Source organism: Notolabrus celidotus, chromosome 12 (assembly GCF_009762535.1).
Source record: "Notolabrus celidotus isolate fNotCel1 chromosome 12, fNotCel1.pri, whole genome shotgun sequence".
In the NCBI taxonomy this organism is placed as follows: domain Eukaryota; kingdom Metazoa; phylum Chordata; class Actinopteri; order Labriformes; family Labridae; genus Notolabrus; species Notolabrus celidotus.
This window is the reverse complement of record NC_048283.1, coordinates 30,919,738-30,947,578: the sequence shown is the minus strand read 5'-3', so window position 1 is coordinate 30,947,578 and position 27,841 is coordinate 30,919,738. Positions and strand designations below refer to the sequence as shown.

The following is a 27,841-nucleotide window of genomic DNA, read 5'->3' as shown; positions in this document are numbered from 1 at the left end:
CATTTGAACCGGCACTATGAACACTGGTTTAGAGCACAGCATGAAACACAAATGAACAGTGGACACTTTATTCTCAGCCTGCTTCTTAGATGATGATACACATGCATACTAGTACAGTGTGTCTTCCTAGACTAGAACTTTTAGTTCCCTCATGTTGAGCACTGTGATTCTAATTTCCAACTTTTTAAAATACCGTTAAATATATATTTTGCTTCCTGAATTTGTATTTGAAAGGGTTATCTGTTATCATATTTCTCTGTGCTCATCCATTTTAACTGCAGTGGTCAATTAATTGCTGTTGCAATGATGCCCAAGTCCCCTTGGCCTTGGCACAGTGGCGACAATTAAAGGTCCCCTTAAACAACATGTCCTAGTTCAGTCAGACAACTCACGTTTACTTAATAAGTTTATTGCAGCATACAGTATTGTGTTTGGCGTGTGGGCTCCGAATTTCATTACTCCTCGTAGATTATTTAAATGCAGACATTAGGAGCAATGAGATAGGACTAACCCCCTCGGAGCCCGTAGGTGGAAGCCGGGGAGGAGGTGGGGACAAACTTCACACAGCACTGAGCAGAACAGCAGGAGCACTGCAAGCAGAGGCAGAGACAGGGAGGCTTGCCGTTTAAATAGACCGCCGAATGAGGATGTTGAGATCAGCTGATGGAGAGGTGGTGACGTGTCAGTATGATGAGCGCGGCTCGAGTTGTCTGCCTGAACTAGCTTGCAGGCGGCGCTCCATTTATGCCCTAGTTGTCTTTGAAGCAAGATTTTGATTTCTTTTGCTAAAAGAACACAAATCCAGCCTCTTTGTTCGATCTGCAGCCTCTCAGTTTTTAACCTCATTATCCATGCCATGTTCCAAGTGGGTGGGAATATTTTGAGAATGACGGGCTCACTGATTGGCTTCCTGAATGTTGTCTAGGACGGTGGGCGGGCATGAGGGTGGATGGTAGACTTGTTTATGGTTGCAGTTGATTATAGTTGGCTTGCGGCGCCCTGCTCACGTGAAGTGAGCATGTCTCCAAGTGATAGGGTAAATTTGAATGCTGTTCATACTTTCTTATCTTTCGTGTGGGACTCTATGTGGTCGGCCCCGGTTGTTCAAGAAGTCTAAGGTGAAGCGGTTGGCATAAACCAACAAATTAGCGCGAACTAACAACCACAGTTTTTTGCTCCTCGAGTGATGGAACAGAATATAGACATTTGTGTTAGTTTTTGCATCCAACAACAAAGCAGTTAGCATGGCTGGCTCTAGCCTTTGACATCTCAATTCTGCAATGCTGAAGCAAAACCACAATAGGAGGTATGGGGTTGGGATGGCATGCATGCCTATGCACATCACTCCTGTTGTTACATCAGCACAGGAACAATTTAAAATCGCTTCATGTGGCTACAGAACAATGCAGAGGCTTTTTCACTTCCTCCTTCTCAGAGCTGGTGGGCTGGAGGATGACAAAGTATATATATATGTTCTGACAGGGCTACCATGTTTTACATTATATGTGACCTTTAGTGTAATAGAAAAGACAGTGTGTCACCCTGTGCTGACCAGAGGAAAGCCTCACAGTGGTAATAGTGAAAGAGCATTATAAAATGTCACCTGTCACACCTCAGCCAGGGTCTTGGCAGGAGATAATACACTTGAAGTTAGCTTCAAAGCTTCTACGCAGCAGTAACTAGGCTGTCAGGCTGATGCAAGACAGAACCCATCCTCATTACAACTGGTATAAATAAAGAGAGTTACAGTTGTTTTATCACCTGTTAACAAGCACAACGGGACATATAAACAACCAAAATGTAGTGTTTAGTAAAGGCCCTTTCTCTAGAATTCACATTGTGATGTAGCAATGTGTTTATGTCAGCAAGGTGCTGATCAGTACTACAAAACATTCCAAAGTTCTTGTACACAAAATCTAATTATATAAACAAGTTGAGAGTGTGAGCTTCTTGTTCTCTCTGCGTCTGTCTCGCCCGGGACACACAGGAAGGGTTGCTTTCGATATAAGCATTACTCGCCTTTATCCTTAAGGTGATGCAATATTGTAACATTCTCAACTTTCTTCACTAATTTATGAAACAATGTAAAATTCAAGTTTTTAGAGCTGAACACTAATGTCTCATGTACCGTACAAAAGATCAGGATTGGAAGGAGCTTAAATGAAGCAAGTGTTGGAGTCAATTTTCAAAATGAATTAATTTCTCTCCCATTTTAGTCCACATGTCCCTCCATTGTCTGTACAAGACAGTTACATGGTGGAGGTCAGGCACTTTAATTAATGAGCAGTAGCTTTAGGGCGCTACCATGTAACTCATCCCATTAAGAATACAGCGCCTGTGATATAGAATGTAATTTGTCTCTGAGAGATAATTTCACGAGCAGAGCTAAAATAAGACCCTAATTTGGACACTGGCCTATTTCCTTTACAGCAGAGGAAGCTGGAGAATAATGCTGATAACAGACAACTTTTCGTTTTGTGTCCACTTCTGCGTAAATATACTGAGTGTGTGGTCATGATTCGGCTGCAGGGGAAATACAAATTATTTAGCAGCACGGTGTCCTTTGGTACTTCTTACCGACTAAGGTCAAGAATTAAAATTCAGTCTTAGCTTTTCAGCCAAGGTCAATGGGAAGTTCTTTAAATGTTCAAAAAACAGAAAAACACAGGTCACTAATCCAGCACAAATCCTGCTCACACATACAGTACACCATAGAGAAATACATGTGTCCTCACCAAAATCTGGATCTACAAAATTACTGCCCAAAAAAACAGAGAGCAACAAACAAAGGCAAACCGAAAAATAGATACTAAAGATTCTGAAGATTTTAGTGAGTCACAATGTAGTTCAAGTGTTCATTTATTTTTTCATTTTCTTTTTGTATAATCCTCACATGTGAAAGACCCCAAATTAATGTGTAACAGTTGAAGTTATCATCAATTAATAATCGATAATGAACCAACCAAAACCCCGAAACCCATCTATACTGTAAGTCATGAACTCCTGTACCTGAACTCTGTCCTTCTCTCCTTTTCACCCCACATCTTCTGTCCTCTCCTCCTGCTTCCTCCTCATCTCTCATGTCCTTTCCTGTCCTCTCCTGTCCTGTCCTTTCGTCTTCTCTCCTGTCCTCTCCTCTTCTCCTCTCCTCTCCTCTCTCCTCTCCTCTTCTCCTCTCCTCCTCTCCTCTCCTCTCCTCTCCTCTCCTCTCCTCTCCTCTCCTCTCCTCTCCTCTCCTCTCCTCTCCTCTCCTCTCCTCTCCTCTCCTCTCCTCTCCTCTCCTCTCCTCTCCTCTCCTCTCCTCTCCTCTCCTCTCCTCCTGCCTCGTCCTCTCCTATCTGTCTTCGCCTGACCCCTGTCAATGGTGGTGGCTGACAGTGACTTTGCATCCAAAATGAAAAACAGGCAAATGGGCTCGTCAGGAGGGATAAACATGACCAAGAGCACAAGCATCAGCGGTGACATGTGTAACCTGGAGAAGACAGATGGGAGCCAGTCAGACACTGGGGTTGGCACGGTAGGCACCGACGATAAGAAGAGGCGCTCCAGCATTGGTGCCAAAATGCAGGCCATGGTTGGCATGTCACGCAAGAGCCGGAGCACCTCACAGCTCAGCCAAACAGGTAGGGCATCCAAACTGCACTTTAACTGTGAACTGTTTCTATATGATTTGTGCTTTTGTATTTTGGTCACTTGCTCTGCTTCTGTGAGATATTTGTCGTCTTCTGTGTTGAATGTTGAGCCCTAATAATGCTTTCCTCTCCTCTAGCTGTTCCTTATTCTCACTTTTTGTCTTGAAGGACTCAGGACTCTAATTTTTCATTCACTCTTTCTTCTTTCTTCTAGGTAACGGTTCTTTGGAAATTCTGTTTTTCTATCTCTTTCTATTTGTCTTTTCTATGTTAAATTTCACTGCCTCAGTTGTGTTTTCATGCTTAATGTTCACTGCTTGTGTATTCATTTCTCATTGCTTTTAAAAAAAAAATGTGCTTACAGCTGTAACAGCTTTTCATCTCGGTTCCAAGTTCCAGATCATGTTTTGTCTCTTTCTCCGAGTGGTCTTTCTCCACACTCTCTTGACCTCAAACTGTGGTCATGGTGTTTGTTTGTTTATTTGAGTGCATGTGAGAGTGTGTGCACATGGCAGTTATGAAAGGTTTTTTTTTTAGCCCTGATTTCCTTTAAGGCAATTTAAACAGATTTCAGAGAATATCCGTCTTTTACTCTCTGTTTGTCCCATTGCAACAGTTTTTGTGTCTTATGTGTTTTATGCTTAACCATCTGAGATGGGTTAAGCCGAAGCAGTTAGTGTGAAAAATTGCCTGGCATGTGGCATGTGGTGATGTCTCTGGGCGACAGATAGGGATCAGTCTGTTCATGCAAAGGTTTCGTCAATTAGTCCGCTGCCCCTCCTCAGCTACATCTCTCAGTGCATTTCAGCACCCATTCATCTCTTCTGTTAATATGTGAAATTGTCAATAATCGCTTCCCAGAAGCACTTTCTGTCCAGATCTGGCTGGGGTGCATGGCATAAGGAGAGAGCTGGACTGTGTGGTAATGTTAGGAGCAAGAGAGAGATGTGAGGCGAAGTGCACGTGGCACTTTGTTCCTCCCGCTTTTCTTGTGACACATGTGCTGCTGCCATTTCTATTCTGGGTTTAAGTTTCGAATTTTCGATGGAATATTACATCCATCACCAGTTTCTTTTCTTTTTTTTGTGGCAGTATTATTTGCTAGATAAGATGGCTCTTTTTGGGGGGATATTTCTGGGAGTACCCTTACCTTGCAGATGGATAGGACAGAGACGATGTACCTGGCATGTCTGGTTAGGAACAGACAAAAAATGTAAAAGCATTTTGTCGCATATGTGTTCAGATATATTTATTTGAGTAGTTTTACACATAATAAAAGCAACAAAGTTACACATGTGCACCCTCTCTCCTCATGCAGACACAGCACTCACCACCAGGCAGTCTGAACCTCCCAGAGCTATTAATATTTCACTCTTTGCTTCTAAAGTGCTGATGGAGTTTGTTAGAGCATACTGTACATACATCTGCCTTTAAATATTTGAGATCTGTATGTGGTTTTGCTCCAGAAGAAACCCTGTCAGGCTGGCTTCTGCCCTACTTTGTTATGTGTGTACTGGAAGGCCCATCACCCATCTTACGAGTGCATTCAAAAGGTGATCGACAGTTTGTGTGCACTTTAAGGCAGAGGTGGGGGATGGGTAGATTAAACAAGCAGCACGAATCTAGCTTTGCAAACAAAGGTTGGTCAGTTGGAATGGATGTGCTCCCAGGTGGCCAACGGGAATAATGTGTGCACAGATTGCAGTGTCAAGGCTCCAGGACCTACTAATGCTTCCTCATATTTCTCTGCCGAAGGCATGTGATTACTCAGGAAAAACAAAATCCTTGAATGCATCTTCATAAATGTTTTCAGTTACAGTTTAGTCATTACTGTCTTATTTTGCTAACTGCAGTGAAGCCCTATTCATGCTTAAGTCAACAATTCCATAACAGGATCTAAAAGAGGGCGGAACAGAGCGAACAATGGACAAGAGAGTGAGATGAGTTCAATTTAGGAACTTCATATGCATTCCACATAGCCTTCAGCAGGTACCAGCTGCTGTTCAAAACCTCACGATGACAAGCAGAGACAGAGACTTCTTTATAGGATTAAACTATTTGGGGTTGCTTGAAAAGACAAAACTTATGATGACCTTTTGCTCATTTATGGGCTTGAATGGTCTTACTCTGGTGATCATGAGCAAGCTGAAACATCAAATTGATTTATTACACTTAATTGCTCCACCCCAAGTCAGCAGTCCTGTGGTCTCTTACACATTCTGTTTTAAGCTCAATAGAGAGCTGCTTTGCCCACCCTGCTCCCACCCCCACCAATTGCTGCTTCACAGCCTGACTCAGCTAAAAGCTAATGCTCAGGTCTTGCAAACTTATTGAAAATCCATCTCCATGCATTCATTTTTTTTCATAATTTTTAGGCTAATAGGCATTCTCTCAATTGGCTGGTTGGCAGTTTGTTTCCAGCTCCTGGGGTCCACATGTCAAAGTGTCCTGTGGCAAGATACTGAAGTCCAAATTACCCGTAGTGGCATAGTCAGTCGTATGTGAGTGTGTATGAGGCAAACACTATAATATATAGAAGCAGCCTCAGTGACGTTTCTGAAGCAGAGTTTTGAAGCCTATCATTGTTGGACGTTTACGCCATGTTGCAAAAGCTTACTTAACCTAACTTTTGGTCAACCTAAGCACAGGCACAGAGGTGGAGTTGGGGCGGGCCTTTAGCCTCCTTGCTAACAGCTAAAGTGTGCCCGCCTGTCAGTCAAGTCATCCGCGTCTCTAATAATGCAAGGCTCGTAATCTTAATATCTCCTAAACTTCTGAGTTATAAAAAATGTCACCCTTGTACAGTGTGTAGATAAGACAGATGGACCTTTTTGAATGGGTGTGTACATTGATTCCAGCACTTCCAGGATTGTTTTTAAAGAAAAAACTTTACACTTTGCGTGGTTGTAATATCATCAGCTACCTCTTTTAATGTAATTGGACTATCTAGGGTGTTAGCTGTATCAGTAGCTACTAGGTATGGGGAGTTTTTAAAAAAAACTTGCCAAGTTCATCACGGCTGGGTTTTGTTCTGAATAGTATAGTGATATGTTTTTTGAAAAGCATTACTTAATTCAGATGGAAGACAAGTTAGTCCTCTGCTGAAAACAGCTGTGAAGAAGATGGCTGTCTGATATGGTGAGCTAAAAGTCTGCTAGATTTATCACCATGTTCATAAAAAGAGTGTTTCAACTTAATGAGCATGACTTCAGCTCCAGCACTTCCTGTGCCAGCCTCAAGTGGACACTCTAGGAACTGCAGTTTGTAGCACTTCTGCACTGGCGTCATTTATCATGGCTTGAGGTTGCCGCTTGGTATGAGGATGAATACATTGTCAGGAGTTTGTCGTATGGACCTGTTCATACTGTTAGCTAAGTTCAAATGGTTACTGGCTTTGATGCATTTGTTGCTAAAGGTGCTTAATATATTCCAGATGTTCCAGACTCAAGCTGTCCATCAAGCTGTACTATCCATCTCATCCCTATCATCTCTCTCTCTCTCTCTTATTTTTCTCTATCCCTCTTTCCACCCCCAACTTGGTCGAGGCAGATGGCTGACTAACATGAGTCTGGTTCTGCTCGAGGTTTCTGCCTGTTCAAAGGAAGTTTTTCCATGCCGCTGTAACTAGCTAAATACTGCAAGGTGCAATGCTCATGGTGGATTAAAGTGGGGTAAGACTGAGTCTTATCCTGTCTTGGTGTTGGGTCTCTGTTCATAATTTGACATAGAGTACGATCTAGACCTGCTCTGTTTGTAAAAGCGTCTTGAGATAATGTTTGTTGTGATTTGCCGCTATACAAATAAAGATTGATTGATTGATTGATTGATTGATTGATTGATTGATTGATTGATTGATTGATTGATTGATTGATTGATTGATTGATTGATTGATTGATTGATTGATTGGTTGATATGCATAACTGGTCTATAGTCATAGAAAATGTGACCCCTTCATTCCCAGGCTTGTGATATATACAGGTATCCTGGTATATTTTGTGATGTATGTTTTCATGAAACACACTGTGCAGCATCAATAGAGGTCACAATGAATTGACTTGAATTTTTGAATGCATTAGTTTATAAGACAGATAATGCAAAAGGTGGTTCGTGGTTTGACTATGAAGTGCTATGTATAATTAACCTCCTGCACAAAGAGATTGTGCTCTCTTCCTGCATGTTTAATGTCCAGGATTATTGTAGTCCCCAATATTGTTGCAGAGTTGACCATCTCTGACGTCTAATTTGCATTTTACTGCGAGGCGATGTATGTATCCAGCATGTTTCTGAATAGCAGCCTATTGCAGTATTAGCAAACATGTCTTTCTCATTTTTACATTATATACAATACAGAGAAAGAATAGGAGAGAGTTTTCTCTTTCACAGCACCGCAGAATCATTAAGCTATTTTTCTACCATCTTTATAACTCAGCCAGCATTCTACCTAATAATCCAGTCCTGTAATTGTACCACATAATGGCCTCTCTCCGAGAGTCCTGACTGTGTCCCAGAAACATAATCAACTGAGAGCTTTACAACACAGCAACCAGACCCTAAATAAGGTGGTGAAGATGAACAGTGCGGGAAATACAGGAAATTGGACCTTAATAGGCAGAAACAGGCAAGGCAGCCTGCAGTGATAAAGAAATAAGAAAAAGATGGAACCAGTGGGGAGGATTCTAGTGTAATATATTGTCAGTAAAATCTACTTTCCCTTTTCTGTGGGTTTTAGCCTGAAGTACTCTGACATGATTCTTCTTCGTCTGTCCTACTTTTTATCTACCTGACCCTAAAGAAATTCCCTATTTGGGGCAGGTGTGACGAACATACAGTTGAAAATGGATGAGAAGAACTTGGAACATTCAACTCTATTGGTTTTATCATTTTGCCCACTGGTTCTTACAGCAATCTAAAAGCAAATGGTCTAATTATTGCTAAAATACTTTGCTGGATATCAGTTTTCATGAATAATCCAACATCAGTTCTTATTGGAGAGGTGTCAAGAGCAGGCCCAATGCATATGAGGAGTACATTCAGTGTACTGTCAAACCATTTCATGTCTGTAAAACCAAACATTTCAGCACTTTCTAAATAGTGATAAAATAGCATGTTTTTTCTGCATATGATTAAATGTCCTATAAATAAATTAGAGACTATATACAAACTTCTACACATATTTATACCAAGGATGGCCAAATATATGCTGAACAAACAAAATGCATTCAATGCCCAATTCCCCATCGCACTCCTCTCTCAGTTATTCAAGATACTGATGTAGTTTCGGACCTCCAAAGTCCTCAGATGGACTGTTTTCTGTGTGGTAAAATAGCTGAACTTTGAGCTTTCAGTCGGAGTAATTTATCTTCTGAGTTACGTAGTGTGCCTATCTCAGCAGCTCCTCCACTATCTGAAGCTACTAATTAATCTCCTTGGGGGCTAGCGCCGACATGCTGCTCTCAGGATGATGCATGAAAGGAACACAGCGGCGCAGGTACAACTGAGGCCAAGGGACACAAGTGCACTACTGTTTTCTCCTCATCCCTGTCTCCATTTTACTTACTCTCTCATTTTCTCTATAAAAACATTTGTATCTCACTATCATTAAATTGAGTCTCTGTTTTTCTCATCTCACCATTTCCTCTCTCCTTCACTTTCCCCCACCAGCTCTACAGTATCCCTTTCCCTGTCTGTCAACTTCTCTTCTCGTCACTATTAAAACTATTCTCTAGAGGACTCATGGATGTTAATCAGCCTAAACTCTCAGATAAGCTATCTGTGCAGTAACCTAAATACGTGTGGCTACACTGCTGGATCAGCAAAGCTTTTAAAGTTTCCAGATTCTATGAATGGATCCCGTGCAACCTTCCAAATCCTTCCAAATGTGTCACGATGGTCAGCAGTTACACCGCTGACCTACATGCACTTGGAAAAAGTAGAACATGCTTGTTTGAAAAACTTTCCGCACAGTGGTCCTCTGTTATGTCAGGGATAATGTATGGTTAGCAGGTTGTTATGGGAAAAAGAACCCCGACAGGATGAGACAAGACCCTTACATGAGCGGAGGGGTCTTGACCCCCCTGAAGGGGATGGATACTAACTTAAAATACAAACCCGTTTTCAAAAACATAGATTAAAGATGATTTTATTGATATAATGATTTGTGTTTACAGTTTTTAAAAATAGTCCCAATGATTCCTCGTCAGTGATGGTTCCATGGTGATGGATTCTTCTCTGCCTGTTGTGGTGGATTGAAACTGTCCTCATTCAGCTCTCCTTCTTCTCTGAGCTCTGCGGTTCACACACCTTTAAAAAGAAACTAATGTCACAACTTTGAACCCTGTTGCTATCATCACCACCGCTCATGGTTGAACTTTCTCTGTAGAGATCGTTAACCTAAAGTTTCTCTCATCTGCTCCGCTCCTTCATCATATTGATGGACAGGATCCAAGATGAAAATGTCCGTAGCCTGCCGATTCAGCATGCTAACCGAAGCTAACGTTTTATCCACATTGTTTACCAATATGATGCTATGGTTTTACCTCACCTTACGGTCTGTGGTGTCAACAAGCAGAAGCTAAATGTGTCTGAACTCTTTTCCGTGGATTGATTTGACATGACGTGTGATCAGTTTGTCTCTGGTGTTGATCATGTTAGTGAATTTTAATAACCGGGGTTTTGGACCAATCAGAATCAAGCATCTTACACAACCAGAAGATCAGTAAGACAGCCGGGTAATAATCTTGTGCTAAATCTTCACTTAGCAGACATACAGTAAGTGCTACTTAATGCAACTGCTCAAGGTTGCTAAGACTACTCTCTTTACAAAGACATCAGACAGCCAGAATAGAATGGCGTTGTTATTGATGTAGTGTCACCTAAATGCATCATGAGTAATTCTCTCATTGACAGAAAAACCTCGTCCCTACATGACATCCCTACATGGTGTCTCTACTTGCAGACAGGGTACTGTACTTGAACTAGAAATTAGCCAATGTCCTTGTTTTGGTTCCCTTTTTCTGTTGTGGAAATTATGCACAAGCATGAACTATCTGTGTAGTAATAACAAATGGTGATGTGTTATATATCGTTGGAAAGCCTGATTAGCCATCTTTACAATAAGGTAGAACTTATGGAATGAGCAACACAGCAACACAGCTTAATATGTGGGTAGCGCCCCCCCCCCCCCCCCCCCCCCAAAAAAGTGCCAAATTCCCCTGCAATTTTCTCCTGTTGGTATTCACCCTTGCTTTGAGTTGCTTGGTGAATTGGATGATTGCATTCTCCCACAGTAATAAGGAAAAATGTTTTTACACTTTATTCATTTTATACTGTCAGGATCCCACAAGTGTTCAATTGGATTGAGGTCAGGACTCATGGCAGGCCATTCCATCCTCTACCCACACATTTAGCTGTGTTGCTCATTCCACAAATGCACAATCCTTACAAGTTATACCTCATTGTAAAGGTGACTAAGTCTGACTATGTCTAAGATCTCCAGGCAGTGAGTTCCACAGCTGTGGGGCTTGAACTGCAAAGGCTCTGTCACCTTTTGTAACCAGTCAAGATTTAGGAACCAATAATAAGGCCTTGCTAAAAGATCTCAGGCTGCAATCAGGCTCATAGGGAGTGAGCAGTTCACAGATATAGGCTGGAGCCTGACCATTTAAGGCGCTCAAAAAGAAGCAATAAAGTCTTCAAATTAAATCTAAAACTCAGCCAGTGAAGGCAGCAAGGACTGTAATAATATGGTCTCTTCTCTTTCTGTGTATGAAAAGCCTGACAGCTGTCTTTTGAATTGGTTGCAGTCTTTAGATGTTACTGTTGCTGATGTTAGAAAAAGATGCATCACAGTAATGGAGTCTTGAAGTCAACAGGAGAAAGCATTGATCTGCTCAAACAAAGCAGGACTGCATAATTTAAGTCACCTGGGTACAAAATGAAGTTCTGATTCAAAACTGACCACTAGATTCCTGCTGGCTTGACTCCCTCAGCCTTGGCCCTTTGCTGCACTCCATCCCCCACTCTCTTCTTCCAAACACTCCCTGTTTTTCTTCAGCTGTCCTGTCAAAGAAGGCAAAGGTGCTTAAAAAATAACTCAAAAAAGGATATGAGGCATCTCAATAAGCTCAGCTTAAGAGCTGTAGATTTATCTTCTTAACCCGTCTACACTTCAGCAGCAGTTGCTCAGTGTGGGGCTCAAACATTCACACGTGTCTCATGTTCCTTAGTTTAGGGGTTAGAATACACTTCTGTTGTCTTACATTTTAGTACTATGCATTGTTCTGTTCCTGTTTGAACAGACTTAAAATGAACTTCCACCTTGCATTTTTAGATTCAAAACTTCTTCTAAAAATATGACTTCCTCTTTTGATGGTTTTAAGATGACAGCTTCACATAGCTGTCAGGAGAAGAGGAAGCCAGATGAGACATCCTGTTAGAAAAAACACTGTGGTCAGTTTAGTCACTCAGTAAACATAATATATCTGTAGTTACATCTTTTAGATCATGCTGTTGGTGTATTTTTTTAATACATGAGACATTTTGCATATTGCAGAAGTTTGTTTTGACTGTAAGAAATATATTGTAATATCAGCAGATTGAACCAGGATCATTCATTCCCACATGTATAGCTTTAACGTGTGAAGTCTCTCTCTCTCTCTCTCTCTCTCTCTCTCTCTCTCTCTCTCTCTCTCTCTCTCTCTCTCTCTCTCTCTCTCTCTGTCCTATTACCTCTCCATCTGTTACACGTACAGTGTTTGCACCACAGAGTGAAGGCAGACAGCCAGGGGACAGAATGATCCAAGTGCTACAGCTCCTTGTTTCACATTTCAAATTTGCCCCTCTTAACTCACACCTTCCTCTGAAGGTGTAGGCCTTTTCATTAAAAGTGTGAAGTGGGTGGAACATGTCTGCATGCTTTGTTGTGGATATTATTAATAAAACATCATATTGTTGACAATTGTATTAATACCGATACTTTCAGTTGTAATCACACTGTCATGGCTGAAGAAACGAGAAGGACCCATGTTCAGATTTAAAGGAAAAGATTTAAATGAACTAAAGAAATAAACAAAAACAACAAGAGAAAAACAAAAATGTACTTTTAAACAAATCCCCAGGAAAAAAACAAGAACACTTAGAAAACTAGGAACACTCGGGTATGGTTTGACGTTATACATCACTCAATGAACTGACACAGAAGGGAGGAAACACAGAGACTACATACATACACACTGGGTAACGAGTAACGAGACACAGGTGAGACCAACAAATCCCAGCTGTAGATAGGGCTGGGCGATAAACAATGTGCCGTTAAATTTTAATTTAATACACTTTATTAAATATACTTTCAGGATGTGGGGAAAGGAAGAGCACAGGGCTGTGCATTTCTAACACGTTTAATGTCCACTGCACTGTAGGAAACATAATCTTAAAGTGGAGATTACAACTCAAAACAATACTCTATAAACTGATACATAGAATACAATATTATTTATCTTTGTTGTAAATTTAAAGCCAAACAGCTGATCGGCGTGTATCCGTGCTCATGCAGAGGAAGAACACCGGTCTGCAAGGTGCGTCCGAAAATAGTGCCAAAACAAAGGGGGTTTCTGACAGCAAACTGAATAGCTCCAATTTTTTCTACTGGTGCATGCTTTTGCACCGTGATGACTCCCTGGACCATATTTTCTCAACTTTAGCGAAACTACGTGAAAGAGGAGGCCCTGTCGGCAAAGAAAATAGCCTAGCTTGCCTGCGGGTCATCTGGGAATTTTCTCATTAAAGGGGAAGAGCTCACTGGCACGCATTGTGGCTAGCAGGAGCAAATACTGTAACTCATACGACCCCACTTAAAAAAAACTGAAATATCCCTTTAAGCTCAACCTGAGAAAAAAAAGAATCTACAAACTAAAACTTCACAAAAATCTAATTTTACACCAAAGACCTGCTTCCTGTTAGCACCATTAGAAATGATGGATTCAAGAAGCTCATCAGAAAACTAAATCCAGATACAAACTAACAAACCATCCTCAACTTTCAGTAAGGAGCAAAAATCTGCCTTTAATGTTTAATGATTTGACATTTATCGTGATAATTATCGATATCGACTGTTATGAAAAATTGTATTGTGATGACATCTTTTTCAATATCGCCCAGCTCTAGGTGTAGACGATCATGAAGGAGGGAAAACACAGGGAGTAAATCTAAACAAGACACAGGGAGCAATAACTACAAAATAAAACCTGAAACATGATAGACAAGGATCAGTTATAGACACACAAGGAAAATCTAGAAAAAAAAACAACAGGTAAACAATGACAAAATACAAAAACAAGTAAAACACAAACTAAACGAAAGCAACTCATGACAAACAGAGCATACAATAATTATATGTGCATTAGTCATAACAAAGCTAGATGTTTTATAGTCTCACAGGCTGTGCCAATTTCTGTACAAAGCATTTGGCAGCCTCATGGTCTATACACGGGGTTGTATGCTACATTCTTAGTTCCAAAATACAAGTAGACATTGTTAGCGACTAGTCAGTTAAGACGTTAACAAAAAAAGAAAAGAAAAGAAACAAAAAGGCCTTCAAGTAAATGTTAAAGCTGGTACTGTTAGTCTCATGTTTGTGTGCTTAACAGTTAGAGAGAAGCAAAGTTATAAGTTCTTTTTTTGTAATCAAAGCATGTTCCTGTATTTTGAGTGTGTTATAAAAGCCAGACTCATAAGGTCTGCTAGACTGGCATGCATCAAGGTCGCAGCAGGGAATGTAAACTAAGAGAAGGAGCATGAACTGATGTCTGCCCTTGTGTGTGTGTGTGTGTGTGTGTGTGTGTGTGTATTTAATCTCTTATATGTGTGTGTTTTTCTGTACTGTGCATGTGTGTGCCAGGATTAGAGCCATCCATTAGGTGGTGTTTACAGTGTGTAGAGCCAGAGTGGCTCTCTGACGCTTGGCTCGGCCTGGCCTCATCAATCAGAAAGACTTCCGAATGGTTAAACCTCTGATCTCTGCTGCCTGCCAGACAGACCTTACAACTTCTGGGATATGACGCTCACTTGTTGTTGTGTTAGAATTCAGAAGATTCTTTAGATTCTTCCTTTCTGAGGTGCTGGTAACTTCTAGCTATGTCCTCATTTCGTCACGTCATGTCATCTATTAGGTTTTGTCAGACTTTGGAATGAGATATGTTGCTCTGTTATCTGAAGTGTCTATCTGTGCTAGCCATGCTGTTGTTAAATTAGTAAGAAGACCTCTTGACCAAAATTGGAAATTCCCCCAAATTCCCCATCTGTTAAAACTGTAAAATGAACACATCCCTGAGAAGTATGAAACAATCTGCCCTTTGTAGCTAAAGTGACACATTTTACGCAACAAGATGTTTGAAGAAGAGTGGTTAATAGACTTATAATTGACCCATATCCTTAGTTTTCTTTAGGCACAATTTTTTAACTTGTCTGAAACGCTCTAACAGAAAAGGCTTTTATTTTGTGAATAATTTGGGACATTGTCTGCATCATGAAGGTTCCCTTGTGGCTTTTCATGTGAGGTACAAGGTCTATTTGCAGAGTCTTTGAACACAAATCCACGTGTTAGACTGAACGGTTTTGCAGCAGCTGCAATCAACCTCTGTCTTTCATTACTTTTTATGTGTCAGTTGTGGTGGGCGTATGACAGCGGAAAAGTGTTAAGATATCTCTTTCTTTCACTTTGTCATTGTGCGGAGATTGGATCTGTATGAGCAAACAATACCAAAGGTGCAAAAGTTGAGAGCAGCAACACGTGCTTAAGTGTTGTAAGAGTGAATGCCACCTACTGTTGCCACGTGTGCAATGACGCACTAGCCAATATTTATACATAGAGAAATATTATTTTCTTTTCTTTTACATTTTTTTCAGTTTTAATAATGCTCATGATCTACCAAAGATTCTTCTTGTAAAAGCGTGTATAACCCACAGGGCTTTGGAAACCAACAATAACTCATCAAAATCTAGAAATTATTATATTTTTTAATAGCAGACTGAAAGATGACATTTGCTTTTTACTACTCAGTGTCAAAAACATGCAACGGAATTGTCACGATTCAGCAAACAAAAAGTGCAGGACCCAAAATGCAGAAACAAAAATAAAGAATTTCATAAACCAAAACTTACTGAACAAAAACACTGGAAACATGGAAACAAGTCAAACACTCCGATTCTTTTGTTGGCAGCTTGAGAATGAACACCAGAGAATTTGTTCAGGTCTCAGAAAACATTTATTCTGGTCACATGTAAAGAAGTACAGCGCTGGTATCAAATTACTCCCACAGGATTCAGGCAAAATGAGCCCCAAGTCCTGTGTGTGATCTTCTTCTGAGGTGTTCCTCCCCGTACAGAATGTTAAGTTTCGGTACGCATCTGTCTCCTTTGGCTCTAATTTCTAACACGTATAACTGATACACATGTCTGCAGACAAACTATCTATTGTTCATTATAATTATGATGTGTGTGTGACTGTTACACAGTGTTCTCAGTTGACCTACTAACAGTACAACTTGAGGTAGTATAATACGGCGAGGCTGTCACTGGCCAAACTGAATATTTTACTATCTCTATAAAGTATTGAGAAATAAGTCAAATGAAGTCAAGTTATTACACTACAGAGAAGTGAACAGATGAGTAAAGGCTTAACTTTAAATATGTCATTTTCTAACTACCGACTGATAGATGCACCAGTAAAAATGCCCCAGGAACATCCAGGTGGGGTAGACAATGATCTGACACAGAAGGGAGGAAACACAGAGGCTGTTTTCGAAACTGCTACATACTACATACTGCGTTTGAATTTAGTCTGTAGTAGGGATGACCACAATTAATCGATTATCGATTAATTGATTGTTAAGAAATTACTCGAAACACACATTTTTGTTATCAATTTTCCATCACGTGGAACAAACATCATGTGGTCTCATATTACACTCATCTATCAGGGAGGTGTTTTAAGTTTAAAGCATGTTTGGATGTGAATCAGCTGTTAAAGGTGTTGCGCACAGCGGAGACGCTCAGCTGGCGGCTGCGGCTGTGCATCAGGTCTCCACGTGCGCTTTTTAAAAGAGGATCAATACAAAACTGCTGCCAACAACAACACGGACACAAAGGTTGACAGCTTTAAACAGGATATTTCCCACCTTTGGATACGAAGGCAACAGTCAGGTGGGAAATTCAGGTACGCTACGTTTACAGACCAGCATCATCAGAGCCGTCTGAGCTGTTCTCCAGCGGGACTGATTATGACCCGGTTGCGCTCCTGGCTGACACCTGACCGAATACACATGTTTATTTTCTCAATAAGAACGAGTTGACAGAAAACTGGACACTGTGAGTCTGAAGTACTTTTCTGTTAGTATTATGAGCCTTCACTTTATAAGATTATGTCCGCGGAGAATATTTTAATGAGCCTGATCGTTCATATTCTGCGTGTCAAACGTGTGCCCGTATTCAATCCCGTCAGTTAGATGCATTTTGTTGCTGTAGAAAATAAAATTTAAGGGGAAAACAACGTATTTGGCCTTGTTTTTGACGTAAGAATAATAATGTTTTTTTATCAATTAATCGATAATTGATCGTTAACATTTCCAAAAATCGATCACGGAAAATACTTAAAATGTACATCCCTAGTCTGTAGTATGACTGTTCTGTTTGATCTGTGTTGCAGTATGCTGGGCCAGACATCACTGGATTTCCTGTTTCAGAAAGCGGAAGTAAACAACGGCCAAGCTGATCGATAAACTGCTTCTTTAGAATCTCTTATGATTTAAAAAGTTAAGAAGTGGTTTAAATTAAATTTAATTATTTTCACATCACATACAAACGGAGTTCCCCCCCCCCGTCAAAAAAGAAGGAAAAAGAAAAAGCAGAACGAGTGCTGTGCATTATGGGAAACAATACACAAGGCAGACTGGTCTGATGCATACTGAGACATTTTTCGTGATGATAATCTGTTGGACAAACATTAAATTCAGCAATCTACACCATGACTGGTTGAGTGTACTGAAGTAGGCTGAGAGATGCATGGTTTTTAGAATGTTTGTATAGTGGTTAACTTAAAGTGGAAATGAAATATTGTAGTATTATGAGTTAAGAAATAAGTACATTTCAGGTTGTAGTCCATGGTTATGAGAACTAAAACAGTCATCATTAAAACAATCTTCTGTTGCTTTCAAAGGTTAACACCATATTGTCTTGGTGTGGCAATCCTAATGTGTCTGTCACAAGTGTTGTATGCTCGTCTACACGTGATGCTTTTCATTTATTTGGTGAGCCTGCTTCTTTATGTATACATAAACCAAATAGAAATACAACCGTGCATCATTTCTAATTCAAATACATCTTGCTCACGTGAGTCTAGTGAGGCCGTACTTGGGCAGAACTCTCTTTGAGTGACATCAAAATCAACAAAGTGACATGCTTACAATAACATGAGAAGAGGTTGATGTGTAGCAGGTATAAACTTTACCCTGCCACAATGCCAGTTCAGTGTGTTAGTTTGCTAACATTTGATAATTAGGGTTAAGTGAAAAGTCAGCATGTACGTCACTCATAACCCGAACATCCTTCTTTTGTTGCTACTGTTAGGCCCTATTCTTTTGTTGGCAGCTTGAGAATGAACACCGGAGAATTTGTACAAGTCTCAGAAAACATTTATTCTGGTCACATGTAAAGAAGTACAGCGCTGGTATCAAATTACTCCCACAGGATTCAGGCAAAATCAGCCCCAAGTCCTGTGTGTGATCTTCTTCTGAGGTGTTCCTCCCTGTACAGAATGTTGAGTTTTGGTACGCATCTGTCTCCTTTGGCTCTAATTTCTAACACGTATAACTGATACACATGTCTGCAGACAAACTATCTATTGTTCATTATAATTATGATGTGTGTGTGACTGTTACACAGTGTTCTCAGTTGACCTACTAACAGTACAACTTGAGGTAGTATAATACGGCGAGGCTGTCACTGGCCAAACTGAATATTTTACTATATCTATAAAGTATTGAGAAATAAGTCAAATGAAGTCAAGTTATTACACTACAGAGAAGTGAACAGATGAGTAAAGGCTTAACTTTAAATATGTCATTTTCTAACTACCGACTCATAGATGCACCAGTAAAAATGCCCCAGTTGACTGTATTACGGCCCTGTGTGTCCACTTTTCCCTCAGCTGTAAATGTGAAGTGTTGTTTTTTGCAGTGACCTAGATGAAAGCCACAAATGAATGGCATGCTTTAAGAGGCTTCTTCGTGGAAGTAGGTTGCAGTGTCTCTTAGAGTGGAACTTTTGCCTCAGCAATAACACTACTGGGAGCTTGCTATATTTATGAAAGTGCCTAAAAGAACCGCAATTGACATGTGCTTTGCCTGTTCTGCAAGATTCAGATTCAGAACAATAGCAACAACAATGGGTTCTCTTGCCATGGTAGTATTGTTTCACCTATGTTGTTTTTTTTTTGCCCAAACTGCATAAATGACAGTAACAGAGGGGTTAAAGTTTAGTTCAAGGCCATCATGTGCTCTGTCATTAACATATTTATCAGTATTGCATGGACCTTGAAAGAGATGTTTATTCAGTATTGTCTGCTCTGGACCATTTAGAATTAGCTGACTAAGTGCTCACAAAAAGGGTCCATGAAAGCTTGGTTTGTTACTAAAGAGAGATAGTGAATTCCAAATATTACATTCCAGCTGTGTCAGCAAGGCTGTAAGAAAATAAAAACATTAAGTTTTTAATTTGAGCACGTGAATACAGTTGTCTCTTTTTAAGCAGTGATGAAAACAGATGTGCTGTACAGCTGTGTTATTGTAGCGATGGATGAGAAAAAAAAAAAGAAGTAGCAGTTTGGCACGTGAACTTTGAGTGTTCCCCATGTGGCTGATTGCTGCTCATAACTGAGCTAGGCTGTTGGCAGACCTAATGACAGCTTGTTTTCTCTGGCCTCTGTAGATGAGATGAGAGAGGGAGGGAGGGATATCAGGACAGGGATGGAAAGAAAAAAAAACAGTGAGGGGTATGACAACAACCCAAAAAAAAAAACTACGCAGAAAAGAAAAAAGTGAGAGCAAATTCTAACAAGGGGGTTAGAAACATTGGTGAAAGAAGGAAAGGGGAGGGGGGCTTAGTATCTCTGGGTAGAGCTTGTTCACCCGCAGAGCCAGCCGAGGTGCGCCTGAGCAGCCTCCCTCTCTGATTGGTGGACAGCGATGCAGCTCTTTCCCCTCCCCCCTGAAAAAAGAGGCGCAGTAGAAACGTCAGACCCAGACAGCACAAGACTCAGCTACTGAGGCAACGTTTTTTCTGAAGCTCTCCTCTAAGATGCAGTCAACAGAGACATTTTGCAAAGACTAGATGATATCACAGACCTGATCTGCGGCAGCAACTGGGCTCAAGAATCGATCAAGTAGATGACATTTACATTGGGTTTTTAGCCTTTCCCAATAAGACCAGCTATTGAAGGGAGAGCTGTCTTCTAGTGCTTTTGATTCACGGCATTGAGAAGGACGGCCACTGATCATCATGGGCAGGCAGGGGCATGACACCTCTGCTGCAGCAGCTCCTGGGATGCGAATCCAGCGCTCGCAGAGCAAGATGAGCCTGTCTGCATCATTTGAAGCGCTGGCTGTATATTTCCCCTGCATGAACTCCTTCGATGAGGAGGACGGAGGTAAGATTGCATCCAGGGAGCAGGCTGTGGCACAGACGTGCTACGTAGCTGTGTAGCATCATTTTTGGTGGTTGTGTTTTTTTTCTTATTACTGTAACTACAACACTGCTCTATGGCTGTCACTTTAAATTCCCTAGTATATGTGTTTATATCTAGTTTCTGTGATGCTCTCATCATTTCTTATCATAATGGGAGAGTTTTTACTAACAGAAAAATACAATAGGCCGTCAACTCTAATGCAGAAATTACTTTCCTGCGCCATACTTGTCCGCAGGTCTTAGCCTGACTCTTCTAGCCACAGTTCCTCTCATATTTTTGCTCACACTTTCCCTGTTGGCTGCCAAGCAACTTCACTTGACTCTATCATTTAGTGTCATTTTGTATTCCTGTAAGGCAAGGATCAGATTTAGATGGCAGTGTCCTGGTGAAGTGCCAGTTTGTGTAACCTCTAGGCCAATGCTTCATCCTGCCAGGTACTTTACAAAAGTGCTGGCAGCCAAGTCATCCAACCAATGTCTTTTTTGGACACGTTTAGATAAGATAAAGCTGGTTTGTCATTTGTATGTAAAGAATGTCAATCTGTTACAGTTTGCAGTGACAACTAGTTACACTCTGATCTTACTCATGTTGTTATCTTCTAACATCCTTTATCATTGGATAGTTAAGTATTATCAATAGAAGTATTGCATATCTTTGGATTTGATTCAGCAGTGTCAATGTGAACGTATGCACCTCATAATTTGTGCAACAAAGCAGATTTCCCATCACTGAATGTTGTGTTTTGACTCATTGATAACATGTCAGAGTCCACTGATTGGCAGAAAGGTCTGTGAGCTGTGGTTTGCTGCAGATGTCAGAGACAACCTCTGTAGCTTCTTCTCCTATTGTCATGTGTGCAGAGCAGGAAGAGGAGGCAGAAGCCTTATGAATGACTGAGATTTCAAGGCTTCATGTCTGTTTTCACTTGAGAAAGATAAGGCACAAGATCATTCCTCTTCTCCTCTGCCCCTTTACTGGAAAGACAAGGGCAGAGGGAGAGTGAAGACAGGAGATGCTGTAAAGAGCGTATTGATGATGCTGAAGCAGGAATGCTCCTGTCAAAACGTGATTGAACTATAAAAACTGGGAGATGTTTAATAAGAAAATTGCACAAGGGTATTGGATAGTCAACTGTTTGTCATCTGTTCGCACATGAAGGCTGCAAACAGAGAGCTGTCTGCAACTTGGTGTTATTACCTTCGTCTGGCTTCTCTGCGATTATGTGTCCTCTGGGAAATAACACAGTGCCCCCACTGTGGCATGAGTTTGGATAACAGAGATATATTCCTTCAATATCGGAAACAACTTTAGAATTCTTTGGTGAATCTTTTTTTCAAATCCATGCACCATGTCATCTCTACATCAGACATTATATATATTGCAGGCTAAAATGATCACATGGCTAAACATTAGGTTTAGTGTCTTATACGTACAGAACTGGCCTCTTTTGTTATGGGATGTAAAAGTAAATATAGTAGTGATGTTATGTTTGTGTGTCTGGTTTATTGAGCAGGTGTTGGTTTCCAGGCATCTGACTAGTAGTGCAGTATTCATACTTTTGTATAGGTATGTGTATGTGCCTTGGGCGCAGCCACGTGGCCCCACACGCAGCTTGTCAGGGAGGCTGGGCAGAGATGAGCAGCAGTACGGATAATGGAGGGAGTCAGCTGTCGTCTTGGATCAGTTAAGGGGGGCTTGGGGGGGGGCTAGATGTTTAGAGGTGGAGCATGAACTCAGTACAGTCCCCACAAGACCCCCCGAGGCAGTCACTAGCACAGACCAAAGGATGGATGAGCATGTTATTTTGTTTAACAGATACACGAAGAGCTATAATATGACTTTGATCTTGATTCATCGATGATTTCAAAGATATTTCTGTAAGAAGACATTAGGATGCATTTCGCAGTTTAAGTCGCAAAATGATTTCCAAGTCAGGCACTGACGAACTCTACCACTCTTTCTCCCTCTCCCTCTTTCTTTTCGCACGTGTCATTCTGTGCTCAGAAGCAGGAGGAAAGAAGTTACGCAGCACGATCCAGAGGAGTACAGAAACGGGTCTGGCTGTAGAGATGAGGAGCAGGATGACTCGGCAGGCCAGCCGGGAGTCCACCGACGGCAGCATGAACAGCTACAGCTCAGAGGGAAAGTAAGGACACTCATATTATTCTGACTCCTACCACATGAGTAAAGAGGAGATGGCTTGGTTATTTATCTCGATTTAAAGGCTTTATTGAACTTTACCTTTTTCAAAAACAACCTTTTATCTCCAGCTAACCAGACTGTCTTTCTTTGTTACAGTCTCATCTTTCCTGGTGTGAGGCTTTCCTCAGACGCCCAATTTAGTGACTTCCTGGATGGTCTGGGCCCTGCCCAGCTGGTTGGAAGACAGACGTTGGCTACTCCACCTATGGGTAAAAAATCATTCTATTAATTCAATGCACATACATGGTATCTCAGCTACTCTATACTATTGTACTGATACTATTGTTGTTTCCGCTTTCAGGCGATATCCAAATTGGTATGGTGGATAAGAAGGGAGCACTGGAGGTGGAGGTCATCAGAGCCCGTGGCCTTGTGGGAAAACCAGGTTCCAAGGCACTGCCAGGTAAGAAAAGCTCTTGAACAAAAGCTGTTACATTTTACTGATTAAATATAGTTTTTTACACATATACCTCATAATTTCAGTGAAAATGTTACAAAGTCATGTTCCTTTAGAACCCTTTAGATATTAGGAATATATAGAAATAGGAGCTTTCACATATTTGAACAGTTTCTTACCTCTATCCTTTCTGCCTCTCTCTGTCCTCAGCACCATATGTAAAGGTCTACCTTTTGGAAAATGGAGCCTGCATAGCCAAAAAGAAAACAAAAGTAGCAAGAAAAACCTTGGATCCTCTTTACCAGCAGCAACTGCCGTTTGAAGAGAGTCCAGGGGGGAAGGTTTTACAGGTAAGAAAGTTCTCAGAAATGGAAACAGCGACTCAGCCTTACCAAAACAACTTTCTCTCACACAGCTTACAAGTTGACTAATTGCTTGAACTGTTCTCTGCAGGTCATTGTTTGGGGCGACTACGGACGTATGGACCACAAATCATTCATGGGGGCGGTTCAGATACTGCTGGATGAACTTGACCTGTCCAACATGGTGATTGGCTGGTTCAAGCTCTTCCCTCCCTCCTCATTGGTTGACCCTACTCTGGCCCCACTGACAAGAAGAGCTTCCCAATCCTCACTGGACAGTTTCTCTCGGTCATAGCAGCGTGTGAACTGATAGCGTTGTTGTAGCAGCCAGTGTTGCAATTACAGGTCACAACCCCCGGTTACACTGCATGCTTGATGTTGTGTCTTCTGAGCCTGTTTCTAGGGGTACAAATGTGATCCTGTGTTTCAAGCAAAAACGTCGCGCACATTGTGCACATGGCGAAGCGTGTTGCAAGCGCCTGGCAGCCTGGATTGCTGGGTGTTGTTATTGATGTTTGGAGGAAGCTGGAATGAACTCCTTAGCACGAGGAATCCGTCAGTTCCAGGTTTTCATCCAATTTGAAGCCATGGGGGTCAGTACTGGGAACTGCGAAAACGAGTTCTACAGAAGCCCTTTTTCGAATGAAAAAAAAATCGTTTTGCTCTTTTTTTTCTTTTCTTTTTTCCTTTTCTTTTTTTCTTTTGTTTTGTTTTGTTTTGTTTTTTTGTTAATGTAAAGTACTTGTGTCTGAAGGGGCTGACAGTGTTTCTAAAAACAGATGCTTGGTCATGCCACGCCAACAGACCTAGCTGCGTAGATGGAGTTTTGGAGACATAACTTTGGGTGAGATGTGTCCCAGCTTGTATCCACACTCCCACGAACCCCAAGAGAAATGCCCTGAATACCCTAGGTTTATTGTGCTGAGTCAAGCAGCAGTGGTAAACTACCAGAGAGACTTCACAGTTAATCAGAGGTGATACTGAAGTGGCTGCCATCAAACCTCCAAAAAATTCAGTAATGAACCAAACCCTATGAAAAAATGTACAATCTACCATCATTCTTTCTCTGTTGATATATTGTATGAAAATGAAATGAGAAAAGATATTTTTTTCCTTTTAAGTTCATTTGCATGGACACAAATTTAGCTGAATAAAAAAAAGGAAATTATTTTCTTGAGGCTGCAACTTGCAAAAAGATAAAGAAAATAAAACAGATCAGCCATTTTCAACAATTTATATTATTTTTAAAGAAAAATTTCACTAGTGCATGGTTTTCAGGGGAGTGAATGCATCATTGTGATTAAAAAAACACATTGTTTATCATTCTTTAGACCATTCATGTGTCTGTATTTTGCAGACATACAGATAAGGGAAACTTTAAGGAAACTTTTCAAGTTATTTAACAGAAAATGTTTATGTGACAAAAAGTAATAATGAAAATAAATGTAAATTATTTATTTCATTGTAAAAGGCTCATGCCTTATTAAGATAAACATTATGTGCAAATTGTACATGTTTCTCTTTTTCTTCCTTGTCCCAGGGTACTTCTCATTGTACTATTCATCGCTATCATTGTTCAGTCCCCTAATATTGTCCAGATTTTAGGACTGTTGGTTACTTTAAAGTTCTGTATTGTTTCAGTAGGTATTTTATTTTGGATTTGATTTGTTTCACAAGCATGTTGAAAAGGATTTTCTGCAACATGGCTTGGGCACACCTTACAGTAACTCAGCATGTTTTGATAAAGATGATATTTGGAATTTTTGCAGTTTCTTGTACAGTGCATGTAAACTTCATTACTTTTTTCCCTCACCTGAAATTGAACTCTGGAGCAAAAATAGTTCTTGGTCTTCCGTGGCCAATTATTGAAGGTTCAACAAAAACATTCCACCCCCAAGGTCATATTTTCTTTCAGGTTTTTTGAGAAAAAAAAATGACAAGGAAAATATTTTATATTTAATGGAGGTTGACAAAACAGTTGTGATTGCAAGTGTATTTTATTTCAGTATTGTTGGCGAACATGCAAAAATGATCTGTACTGGTACAGCAAGAGGTCTATACATAATCAAGAGGCAGCAAACATGCGAAGATGTATGTTGCTGTGGTTCAATCTTACAGGCACTGTTTGTGAAGATGAGCTCATCACAAGTTCAAATAACAAGGGATATTGCCACAGAAAATGTTTTTTTTTTCTTGTTTTATTAAAATGAAATTGATTTACTATATTTTTGTTAGTTTTATTTAAAAGCCAAGACCAGTTTATTTTTTATTTCTATTTTTTAGTAATTATAAATACTTCTCACGTCTGAGAAGTAGATAAATCTAATAGTTGCAGTATGTCTGAATGAAATTGAACTGAGGCATTATTCCTTTTCCATGTGACATAAATTTGTTTTAATGTCCAAGAGAACATTGTGGCTGTCACAAGCTACATTATATATTTTACTTTCAATTTTCATTGTACATACCTTTAGATGTCAGAATTTGAATAAACAAGCTACCATGAGTAGATTGATAGACTCTTCTGGAACAGGAAAAATGCCTCACATGATGACAAAGACATATGTTATTTATCCTTTTGAATGCCTTTTAATTTTCTCTTTTTGGTGCAATGTGTTAATGCCAAGGCTATGTCTTGGTTAAGTATGGTTGAGTACAGAGATTTATGTAAGTTATTTTTCAAATTAAAAATAAAAAAATTGATATTACACTGATGCCAGGTGTTGTGTGATAATGACCTTAATGCATATACTCAAAGGTGCAAAAAAAAAGTCAGGACGCTTATAACCACAAACTGAAAGAATGAAAGTCTCACCACAGATTAGGTAGTATGCCCACTCACTATAACGAGGACACTTTACAACCTTATAGAGGGTGAAAATGGGAATTTGTTTGATGTAACACCCGGGTGAAATTAGGTGTTAGATCTGTGGATGAAATGAAATGAAAAAGTTATAACAGTACCATCATATCAGTAAATCTAACTTACATAAGACTGGGTAACTTCCTCTTGCATGTGCAGGCCCAAAAAGCCTACTGTACTTATATCATAGGTTAGTTAGCTTTTCTGCCTCAGCAGAATGTTGAGGTACATTTCACAAGTCATTGTAGAATAGGGGTTTATTTTCATTTTGCTACTAGTCTACTTTATGAAATACTGAAAAATATAGTTTTATTAAAAATGGTGATTGTTACACTCTGCTAAGTTTTAACCTACTTACTGCAAACAATGTAGTTCTATAGAGAAACAAGGCATGGTTTGATGTCATGGTTTGCGAGACCTCATCAGTATGGGGTTTTATTAATACAAACAGTTAGCACAGTGGTGCAAAATGCTAACACTGTGCAAACACGCTAAAGATGACAGTGCTTACAATTTAATGTATGTCTCCATCTCTTCACTATCATCTCTCACTCTTTTAATTTTCTCTATCCCTCTTTCCAACCCCAACTCAGTCGAGGCAGATGGCCGTATAACATGAGTCTGGTCCTGCTCGAGGTTTCTGCCTGTTAAAATAAGGTTTTCCTCGCCGCTGTAACTAGCTAAATGCTGCGAGGTACAATGCTAATGGTGGATTAAGATGAGATACAGGGGATTGGATCTTACCCTGTCTTGGTGTTGGGTCTCTGAAAATAATAATTTAACATAGAGTACGGTCTAGACCTGCTCTGTTTGTAAAAGCATCTTGAGACAAGGTTGGTTTTGATTTGGCCCTTTCTAAATGAAGCAATTGATTATTGATTGAATGTTAAAAATGTGCAATGTTTACAATTTTAGTATCTTAGTTTAGTGTGTTAGCATGCTATTGCTAACAAAGCACAGATGGTTGATAATTCACTATTAAGATATACATTATTTAATGATTGTGCAGATTTACAAGGTGGGGCTTAAATAAATCGTAGCAATTCATCCAAGAATGATCGAAACAGTCATCTATTGTTTTTGACAGCAAATGTCCACAAGCTACATTGCCTATCACAAGTCGCCCTCAATGGTAAGTGCAGCTAAGCTCTATGATTTGCGGATCACCACATGCTCTGAACTTGTTCATATAAGTACGTGCAGACATGCAGTCCTCAGTATATCAGCTGATTTTTACACCAAAGATGCCATCAAGTCCCACAAACTGTCAGATTCTAACCATATATGAGTGTGTGATCTGTGTGCTTCTGCTTTGGTTTGAAAATAGGGATGACTGGAACATGACAAATGACTGAGACAGAGCAGTTCCTGTTTTAGCTGTATTTAAGAAGGGTGCAGACATGCATGCGTATTAATAGATGATAAGCTCTACACAGCAGGTCTGTACTTCTTGATTCCATTTTAACATTGACAGCCTGTTTGACTTTAAAACATCTCTATTGGATTTTGTTTTGTACAGAAAAGATTAGCCATGTAATCAGCAAACAATGTCATTTCTTTTTTGTTTTTTATTCATACACCTCTTTTTTCCTAATGCTGCTTTTGGATTCAGGATTGAGTTTTCCCTGAATACCCTCTTCTTTAGCAAAG

General features: G+C 40.2%; 1 protein-coding gene across 1 annotated transcript in view; it reads left to right on the top strand.

Annotated features, from left to right (window-relative positions):
• Nucleotides 1-26,043, top strand: part of rims2a (regulating synaptic membrane exocytosis 2a) — a 170,845-nt gene extending 144,802 nt beyond the window's left edge. The window contains exons 22-27 of the mRNA XM_034698543.1: nucleotides 3,379-3,623; nucleotides 22,372-22,513; nucleotides 22,666-22,778; nucleotides 22,871-22,972; nucleotides 23,177-23,316; nucleotides 23,420-26,043. Coding sequence (XP_034554434.1) covers nucleotides 3,379-3,623; nucleotides 22,372-22,513; nucleotides 22,666-22,778; nucleotides 22,871-22,972; nucleotides 23,177-23,316; nucleotides 23,420-23,623 — 946 coding nt within the window. The 3' untranslated portion in view covers nucleotides 23,624-26,043. The remainder of the gene's footprint in view (nucleotides 1-3,378; nucleotides 3,624-22,371; nucleotides 22,514-22,665; nucleotides 22,779-22,870; nucleotides 22,973-23,176; nucleotides 23,317-23,419) is intronic.
• Nucleotides 26,044-27,841: the final 1,798 nt, after the last annotated feature.